A 9,633-nucleotide genomic window follows, 5' to 3' on the forward strand; every position below is an offset into this window, starting at 1 on the left:
CGGGAGGGAGAACACAGTGGCCTGGGACTCACCCAGTATTTGAGCGTCCTTCCATCTGGCAGAGTCTCCTCACCCCACCTGTGCCAGAGGGGAGAGGGGAGGGGGCTGATCCAGTGCTCCCAGGGGCCCGCCCTTCCCCACCAGGGCACCCCTGCTGCCTTTGGTAACTGGGTTAAGTGCCTTTTGACCTGGGCAATTCTCTATCTCTCTGCCCCTCCCTCCACGTCCACATCTATAGCGTTGGAGGGAGGCAGCAGGAGAGGCTGGCAGCCAGTTCTCTGGGAACTGGCACATTTCTCGGCCTGTCTGCCAGCTCCCTGACCTCTGGCCTCACTTGGGGAGCCACCGGGGAGTGGGCAGCAGGGCCAAAGAAGGAGACTCAGAGAGTGTGGGTAACTTGCAGGTTCCAAACTCCCACTGCAAAGAACACTTCACTGGTTAGGCAGTTGGAATCCATTGGTCTAACGTTTCCCATGATGCCAGATGGGGAAACTGAGGGCCGGGAGATGCATTAGCTAATAGTCAGGCAGAGCGGGGGCGAGGGCTGAGATTGGGGAGGGGAGTGGAGCTTGTATGTCTCTTGAACTCTGGTCTGCATTCCACATGGCTTATTTGGATCCCAGTGTGTAAAGAAAGTTGTCCGTTCGAATCCACTGGCCACCCATTGGGAGACAGATGTGGCCACCAACTTCCGTAAAGAGGGCAGCTTGGAAGTCCTGTGGAGGCAGTTCTACTCCGCCCGACAGGCTTACTCTACGTCGAAATTGATCCAACTTGGTCGTGGGGTTTGGGTTACAAAAAAGAGACCATTTCTAGAAAACGTTCGGAGGTCCCCAAGTCTTGGTGTGGCCAAGGGCATGGCCCCACGTCTCTCTGAGTCTCAGTCTCCCCTCTGGGAAGTGGGTGAGCTTTGTGGAGACCTGCCTGGCTGCGCAGAGGCCCTGCTGCCTCCGTGGTCCTCAGTCCACCACGCCGCTTACCCCGTGATCTTGACGGAGTGGGTCCCCTGCCTGCGGTACTGTGCTGGCCGCCCGAGGCTCGCTGGCGTGTGGCTGTAGACGCCGCTCTGGTACAGGAAGAAGTCCTCATGCACTTCCATGAGCGCTGTGGACAGACGTCAGAGTGGGAGCCTGCACACTCCTCGGTGCATCCTAAGACTTTCATCCTAAGACTCGAAATGTCCCTCCCAGTGCCTCCCACAGGGAGGGGACAGGGCCCTCCTTGTCCTTGGTCCCACTGGACTTACTGCCCAACACTGTATGGGCCTCTGCACCGGTGGCGCCCAGTCTCTGCAGACACAGCTTCTGGAACTGGGAGACCCACCCCACCGCCAACGAGTCTTTCTGACTCATCAGGACCCTCCAGGCCAGGGTTTCTGAGGCTCTACATCTTCAAGGGCCATCTTGCCTCATCTTTCTCCTTCCGAGCAGCTGGTGGCTTTGAACTGTCCACTTTTGGATGAGCAGTACATGGCTCTTGGAACAGGGAGACAGGACGGGGTCTTACCTTGGACAGGGCCATTCTCCATCAGCTCCTTCATGATCTCCTTCTCCTACAGGGTAAGGGGGATGGTCAGAGAGGATTCTTCAGGGCCCAGCAGGTGACCCCATTACTCTCCTCCCTCTGACCCCGCGTCCACGTGCAGACTTACATCGGTGCCTAGGCGGTAGGCAGGAGTGACCTGGTAGATGTCATTACCATGGACATGGCTGTTGGGGCAGCGGGAAGTGGCCTGGCGCTTGCCCCGACCCATGGCCCGGCTGTGCATCATGCAGTGGGGCGCAGGGCCCGCCTTGTCCGGCTCGTGGCCTGAGAATGGGTAGCAGTGGTCAGATACAACCCTGGAGGGGCAGCAGGAGGGAGCAAGGGCAGAGTGAGCGCCGTGCGGCTGGCCCAGGGTCCCCCCTCAGGCCTCCGGCCCTGCCCACACCTCTCGCTGCTCACCCTTGACGTCTGAGGAACCACCAGGCTCCGTCCAGATGCCCGCCACGGCAGCCCTGCTGGTTGTGGGTGTCACAAGACAGCAGGTTCTGGGGTGACAGGGTGGGCGTCATGTGCCCCAGGGAATGGATGGAGACACGATCCGAAGCCACAGCTGATGAGGAAGAAAGAGGGACGTTAGGGGAGTGGGGGTGGGAGCCCATGGCCCTTCTCCCACTGGCCAGCCCCTGCCCCTGGGCATACCTGCTGTGGAGAAGGCCCAGGAGCCGGCGCAGTTTCCCTGGTCCAGTGGCTCATGGATCAGATTGGGCCACTTCTTAGAGGCCTCAAAGGCCAGAGGCAGCACCTCGTCGGGGCCCAGCACTGTCTGCAAACCAAAGGCCACTCCATCTGCCTCCTGTTTCTGCCCTGGCCTGTGCCTCGGGCGCCCACTGAGAGCCCAGGCACTTGAGCTTTGACTTGAGTAGGAGGACTGAACACCTTCTTGCCTCCAAATGCTGGGTGGAGGGTGTCTAGACCCCTCTTACAGATGGGACATGGGGCTAAAAGTAGGGACAGAGCCAGGCCAGAGTCACCCAACCTTTCCATTGTCAACGCCTGCCCTTTCCTTCTCTGGCCCTTCTGATCCGCCACATCCTTCTTCCCCTCAGCACCTTGGGCTTTAGGCCGAGGCCCCAGAGGGCAGGGGCGGGAAGAAGCAGTAAAGTCATGTGACCAGGCAGCCTGCCAAAGCAAACAGCAGGGGGCAGAAAATAGCCAGAGGCCCAGGGGAGTAAGGGCAGGACAGGACTTGGTCACTCCAACCTTGGACTGAGGCTCCACTGAGGAAAGCCCCTCCCTGCCATCCCCACATGCTCCCGGCCTGAGCCCTACGTGCACAAGTTCCTGCAACACGCATCCCAGTCCCGGGGCCGACCCTGCCTCCTGCCCACCCTTTGTGTTCAGTCGTTCACGTCTCCCTCCAGAGTGAGCTAGAAGCCTCCTCCTCCCCGGGGTTCCGCTGAGACTGCATTGGTTTCAGAGGATTGCTGTTCTGGCCAGCGCGGAGGGTCCGTCCCTCCCTTCCCAAAATACCACGGCGACCTTCTGGCCTCTTGGGCTCTGGCCCAACTGTTCTGGGACCAAGAGTGTTTTTCCCAGGCCGGGAATGCCAGGGAGGGCCTGATGCTGGAGCCGTATAACCCAGAATTGGAGCCGCAGTTCTTCCAGTGCGGCGCAACTTGGGATCTACGAGAAAGGACTGCCCTGAGGAGGGGCGTGCAGGTCTTCCTCAGGGACACCCAGCTGTTGGTGAGGGACAGATCCAAGGCACGGGGGTCCTAGGTCAGGGGGAGATGGCAGGCTTGTGGGCCGGGGTGGACTCACGTGAATCTCATTCATGTTCATGACAGAGTGAGATGGGTGGATGGTGCCCAGGCGGTAGCGGATGCCCTCATCCAGGGTCATGCCCCAGAAGGCACTGTGGTTCCCAGCTCGCCACCTGCAGGTGGGTGGGAATGGGAGAGGGTCAGGGATCTGGCCAGGCTGGGCAGCCTTGGAGGAACGTGCATGCGGGCGCGAGAGATGCACACAGCCTAAGGGTTACCCCAGCTGCCATTAAGTCAACACCAACTCACAGTGACCCACATGTGTCAGAGTAGGACTGCCCACAGGGTCTTCCTGGTCATGACCGTTCCACAGCAGACTGCCAGGTCTGGGTTCAATGGTGCCCCTGGGCAGGTTCGAACCACCAGCTGTTAGTTTGGCAGCTGAGGGCTTGACTCTAGAATCTGCATGTGGGCATGTGCCAATGTCTCTCTCTCACCCGTAATTGCCCTGGTTGATGGCATTGATCAAGTCTTGGTCCACCATGCATGGCTCCTGGTCACACTCCCACTGTCCTTGTGCCAAGCAGGTGCTGGAAAGAGGAAAGAAGAAAGCAGTGTGTGGATTGAGGACCCTCTGAAGAGGCCAACGTGGGGGGGTGAGATTCTGAACCCATGTATAAAAATATTCCTACATGACCCCATCCAGCCTTGTGGCCCTACATGCTCACTGCATGCTGAATTTCCACCTGCAGCTGGGGCTTCTCCCTGACACTCCCCACTGGTGCAAGTCACACTGAACACATCCCACATGGACTTTCTCCTCTCCGAAGTCCCCCACCCCCACCCCAAGCCTGCTGGGCCCACAGACTCAGCCGATGGCAACTCCATCCTTCCCAGAACTCTGGCAAAAGCCTGCCGCTCATCTTGGACGCCTCTACTCTTGCCAGTCAGTCTCATTGGCTCTGCCTTAAGAACACACCCAGAATCCGAGCCACATCTCATGCCTTCCCTGCAGCCATGGTCCCGCCCCCTCTCACCCAGATTACTGCATCCTTGCTCTTTGCCACCCCCACGCCCCCTTCAGTGTATTTTTAAAGCGGAGTGACCCCGTTCGCCCTAAGTCATACCATCTCAGTTCTCCACCCCAAATCTCCATTGGCCTCGCAGAACAGAGTCAGAGCCCAAGCCCAAGCCCTCACCACCATGGACAAGGCCCTGCCCAAGCTGACCCCTCCTGCTCCCTGTCCCCATGCCCTCTGACATACCAGGACCTTTGAGCTGCTCTTCCTCCCGGAACCCCGTGGCTCACCCTCACTTCTCCAAATGTCACTCCCACACCAGAGAGGCCTGCCCGGGCCACCCAGGCGTGAACTTCAGCCTCCCCCATCCTTCCTCTCCCTTCTCTTTGGCATGTCTCGCTGTGTCTCGCTGCACATTCATAGCTTTACTTGTTTGCGTGGTTTCTACGTGTTTCCATATAGATAGCTCTGTGAGGGCTGGTGTTTCTTTGGTAGAGTCAGTGCCAAGGAAAACAGAAGGCAACCAACTGACCCAACCCCTGTTGCCAGGGAACCCATCAGGGGGCTCCTCGCAGACAGGGGCGAGCAGCCCCCTGGGTTTCCCGGGTCTTTCTCCAGCCATCAGCCTTTGGGTTCGCAGTGGAGTGCTTAACTGCTGTGCCACCAGGGCTCCTGAACAGAACCTGGCGCATGGGGTGGGGGGGAACAAAGGGGGGTAGGAAGTTGCTGATCGACTTGACGCTGAAGCACAGCGATGGCCAGACCTTTCTTCCCACGTGCTTTTGGGGGGAATCCAACCTCCAACCTCTGGGTCTGCAGCTGAGCAACTTACTCGCTGGCACCTCCCAGGGAACCCTGGCACAGGAGAGGCACCCAATAAACATGTGGGGACTGCATGGCTGAGGCGGTTTAGTGAGGTGACCTGGAGCTTGCAGGGGGACAGGGATTCAGATCCTGGGTTCCAAGCCTTGCAGGCAGGTTGTGTGACCTCAGGTGCGTGGTTTAAACTCCCTGGGCCTCGGCTCCCTTGGTGGTAAACCGGAGAGAGTCAGGGTGGCACAAAGAGCCCTGGTGGCCGAGGGGGTCAAGTGCTCGACTGCTGACCCCAAAGGTCGGTGGTTTGAACGCAGGAGAAAGATGTGGCAGTCTGCTCCCATTCAGATCAGAGTTCGGGAAAGCCCCAGGAGCTGTTCTACTCTGGGCTATGGGCCGACTCCAGGGCAGCGGGAAGGGAACCCACCTCCCAGGGATGAAGGAGGCGAGCCCTATAAAACATGCAGCCCCAGGTCTGGCCCTTCTCGAATTCTCCAGGGGTCTCTGTGACCACTGCTCTCCCTACAAAAACCCAAGCCCCTCGCTGTCTCTTGAGTTTCAGAGCTACCTGGCTCCTGGTAGCTCCTCCGAGTGTGTGCAAAGCATTTCAAACTTAAAATGGTCACAGCGGCCGGCCGTCTGGCAAAACTGCTCCTTGCCCCGCATTCCTCAGCTAAGAAAACAGCACCTTCTCCACCCAAAAGCCCAGTGGTCCAGGGCGCACAGTCCCCATCTAGCCAGTCCATTAGCACATCCGGGAAGACTCAGATCTGTCTTATCACCTCTTACCTGGACCACAGCAACAACCTCCTAACCAGGCCTCCCCTACAGACACCTTGAATCTGTTCCCTCTCCACCCTGAGGCTGGGGATCTCGGAACACGGGAATCCGATCAGGTGCTCTCTCAATGACACAGGAGACAGGAGATAAAATCTAGGACCTGTCCCTGATCTCACAGCTCCCTCTGCCAGGGTGACTCTGCTGTTAATCTCTCTGGGGTCAGTACCTGGGTCTCTTCCTCAGAGACACCTTCCCTCACCCCCTCCCCACGCTAAACTCCTACCCCCATTACTCTCTCTCTTCCCTCATAAGACCACCCACTGCCATCCAGTGTAGAACTGTCCCCAGGGCTTTCTGGGCTGCAGAACAGGTTGCCGCTCCATCGATTCCGACCCCCGGCTACTACAGGCCGTGAGGTTCTATTTATTTGCGAGTGTAGCTGTTCCTCCTTGTGGTCCAGCTGTGCTTTGACTAGAGGCTCCAGCAGATCGAGGACTGTGTCTGTCGTGTGCTAGCTGGGCCCAGAATGTAGTACTCCCTTGCCATCGCGTCTATGCTGACCCATAGCGACCCTACAGGACAGGGTAGAGCTGCCCCTGTGGGTTTCCCAGATGGTAACTCTTCACAGGAGTAGAAAGCCTGGTCCCTGTCCCATGGAGCGGCTAATACAGTGGTGCTCAACCTTCCTCATGCAGCGACCCTTTCATACAGTTCCCCATGTGGTGGTGACCCCCCAACCATAACATTATTTTCGTTGCTACTTCATCACTGTCATTTTGCTACTGTTATGGATCGCTCGGCCCCTGTGAAAGGGTCGTTCGACCTCCAAAGGGGTCACGACCCACAGGTTGAGAACCGCTGGGTTGATAGTTTCCAACTGCCCACTGCTCCACCAGGGTTCCTCCAGAGTGCAGTAAGTCGCTGTGGACAACACAATTGAATTCTAGGAATTCTGCTAGGCTTTCAGGAGCACATAGCTCTGCAATTACAAGATGCTAAATTGCCTCCTTCCACATCTGAGGCTCCCGCCTCCACTGTTGCCTTTTAAGGAGGCTCATTGGGAACCAAGACCCAGTAAGGCTGGGCTCCCCATCTCAGGAGCAGGCGGGGCACTTTCTGGGAGGGCTGGGGTCTCTCCTTGTCATCCCTTCTTCCCTGCCCAGGGGCCGCAGCTCCTCTCCACCCTCTGGATGGCATAGACACTCCTCTACCCTCACTGAGGGGTCAGCGCACAGAGACCCAGCCACACTGAGCTGAGCTGTCCCGGTGGCCAGGCAGTGCACTGGTCAGTCCTTACCTGCACTTCCTTCTCTGCCCCAGGGCTGCTCAAGCAGGTCTAGACAAGGCTGGTGGGAGCAGGCACCAGCATTCCAGAGGGGCCTCTGAGGCCAGCCCAGGGGCAGAAGTTGGAGCAGCACATTAACCCCTCAGTGTCCAGAGACCCCCCTCTCAGGCAAGCAGGACCCTCCTTCTCTGAGCAGGGGCTCACAGCACGCACACGAAGCGTGCAAACTCGCACTCAAATCCTCATGAGACACACACTGAAACACACAAGTCCCTGCTCTCACTGTGACCCAGGCGCCCCTTGTCCCAGTGAGGCAATGGAAAGGGCTTATGCACATTCCATTCCAAAAAGTTTCCTTCTCCCCGGGGGCGGGCAGGGGTTCCAGTTTTCCATGATGGCATTCAAGGCTTCCTGTGCACCAGTTTTCCACTGTCCATCTCACTGGAGTCAGGAATGGGGCTGGGGGCACCCATGCACCCTTCCTCCTCCAGCTGGGCCCAGCCTGCCCTCGGAGGGAAGGGAGGAGGGGCCACATTCCAGGGAAGGCCCTGTTCTTTCGGAAGGATGGCTGGTGGCCAGCTCGGCCATCCCTGACCTTCATCCGGCCTAGGGCAGTGCATGCGGCCCCAGCCGAGGTTTCCTTCCTGGCGCCCCTCCCTGCCCCCTTGCCCTCTCCTGTGACAGCAGGAATGGCGGGGAGGGGCAGGGAATGACTCGGAGCTCAGGGCAGCACCTAGGGCCAGGCCCCTACAGCTGACCACTCACTGGTGGGGAATGTGCTCACCAAGCTGACATGGTCAGTGTTGCGATCAGGAAGTGAAAGCAAACACTTGTTCACAGCAAGTGAGTGGCAGAGAAAGTACTTGAATCCAGTTCGGGAGCCACAGGCTGCCCAGGCAAGCCCCCTGCACACCCCAGACACTCACCAGCGGTTACAGTTGTCCCAGTAGGTCCCGTAGATTGGATAGACTACACCTCTGTGCATACATCCTGGGGGTGGGGGGCGGCGCGGCGGGGAGAGAAGAAAAATGAGGGTCAGGTCCCCAGACTGGTGTCATCTCAGTCATACATACCCCCAGCCAGCTAAACCAAACTGTAGCTTCAGCCATCTCCTGCATCACCAAGTGCTACTTGGGAAGTCCCTCATGACTCTAACTTGGATCACTCTTGCTTCAGTTAGATACCAGCCACAATATTCCTGGGGTCCTTTGCCATTTAAATTAGTGTGGAGATGAGGCATGTGGGAGGCATAGGGAACTGGAGGCACAGGGAAGGATGGTGACTTCCTTAAAATCACAGCCTTTTGGGGGGATAACCCAGGTATGTATGTAGCATCCAAGCCCCTGAGACCCTTGGAATTGTGGGTAGGGATTCAAGTGATTTTCCTACTGGACAGAGAGACAAGTGGAAGCAAGGTCAATCCACCTCCCTGGTACTGAGCATCTGTCTCCATCTAGGGACAGAGTAGCTAGGACAACAGCAGAGGACTAGCCGAGATGACCCAGAACCATCTTTGTGTGTTTTATCAACTCCTTGGTGAGTCAGCAGGCAGGGCAGCACCTTCTATGTCAGGAAAGGAGACAGGACTGGGAGAAAGGGTGGAGGCTGTCCCTCCCCAGACCCAGCTTAGAGCCCCACCGATCATGATCATGCCCTCCTAGCCTTGCTGGAGGGATTGGAGTTGCACCCGAGGGGCAGGAAGTGGAGTCGGGTCTCACTCCCTGTTTCTAAAGCTCCCTTAGAAATGCCAGTGCACCAGCCTGGCTCCTGAACTTGTCTGAGCTAGGGGCTGGCAGAGCGACCCACTCTATGGCCCTGTGCTGGTGCCCACCTTGAATTGGGGGGAAAGGGGGTGGCACCCCGAGGCAGAAGTCCCAGAAGTCAGGGCAGCAGTCGGAGACGGTACGGTTGCAGAAGAGGTCACAGTAACAGGTGGCGCCCAGGTAAGGCAGGGCGCAGTCGTCCACGCGGCCACGGCAGCACAGGTCCTGCGCCTGGCAGTAGTGGCCGCCGGCGTCCCGGATGCCCCGCAGGTGCAGACCTGGCGCTAGCTCCCGGCGCCCACGCCGCCGCTGGACGCTCAGGAGGCCCTGGCCGGCAGGTAGCAGCAGCAGCAGCAGCAGCCCCAGTGGACACCGCCGCATGGTGCCTCCCGGGGGCCTGGAAGGGCAGAGGGCAGGCTCGGTGGTGGTGGTGGCGGCAGAAAGCCCCCGGTGCCCAGCTTCCTGGGGCTGGGAGTGCAGGGGCGTCGGTTCGGCAAGGTCAGAGACGCCGCCGATTCCTGGGTCCCCAGCAGGACCCTGGCGGAAGAACCCTCCCACTGGTTTATCTGTGCCAGAGTGGGGTGCGGTAAGGGGACAGGGTCAGAAACCAGGGACAAGAGAGAGCGCCGCACGCTGGCACTCCCCACGGGTGCCCACCCACCCCGGGTGCCCACCCACCCATCAGACCCGAGGCCATCTCTCCTGCTCAGTGTCCTTGTCCCTCC

General features: G+C 58.8%; 1 protein-coding gene across 1 annotated transcript in view; it reads right to left on the minus strand.

Moving 5' to 3' along the window:
* The window catches only part of TINAGL1 (tubulointerstitial nephritis antigen like 1), a 9,903-nt gene extending 614 nt beyond the window's left edge, over positions 1-9,289 (minus strand). Inside the window, exons 1-10 of the mRNA XM_004705024.2 lie at positions 8,977-9,289; positions 8,072-8,135; positions 3,746-3,838; positions 3,307-3,421; positions 2,185-2,308; positions 1,945-2,095; positions 1,652-1,841; positions 1,507-1,552; positions 981-1,104; positions 33-78 (exon numbers count right to left, since the gene is read on the minus strand). Coding sequence (XP_004705081.1) covers positions 33-78; positions 981-1,104; positions 1,507-1,552; positions 1,652-1,841; positions 1,945-2,095; positions 2,185-2,308; positions 3,307-3,421; positions 3,746-3,838; positions 8,072-8,135; positions 8,977-9,289 — 1,266 coding nt within the window. The remainder of the gene's footprint in view (positions 1-32; positions 79-980; positions 1,105-1,506; positions 1,553-1,651; positions 1,842-1,944; positions 2,096-2,184; positions 2,309-3,306; positions 3,422-3,745; positions 3,839-8,071; positions 8,136-8,976) is intronic.
* Between the last annotated feature and the right edge of the window lie 344 nt (positions 9,290-9,633).

This window comes from Echinops telfairi, unplaced genomic scaffold, assembly GCF_000313985.2.
Source record: "Echinops telfairi isolate 266 unplaced genomic scaffold, ASM31398v2 ScPeMD7_7457;HRSCAF=8495, whole genome shotgun sequence".
In the NCBI taxonomy this organism is placed as follows: domain Eukaryota; kingdom Metazoa; phylum Chordata; class Mammalia; order Afrosoricida; family Tenrecidae; genus Echinops; species Echinops telfairi.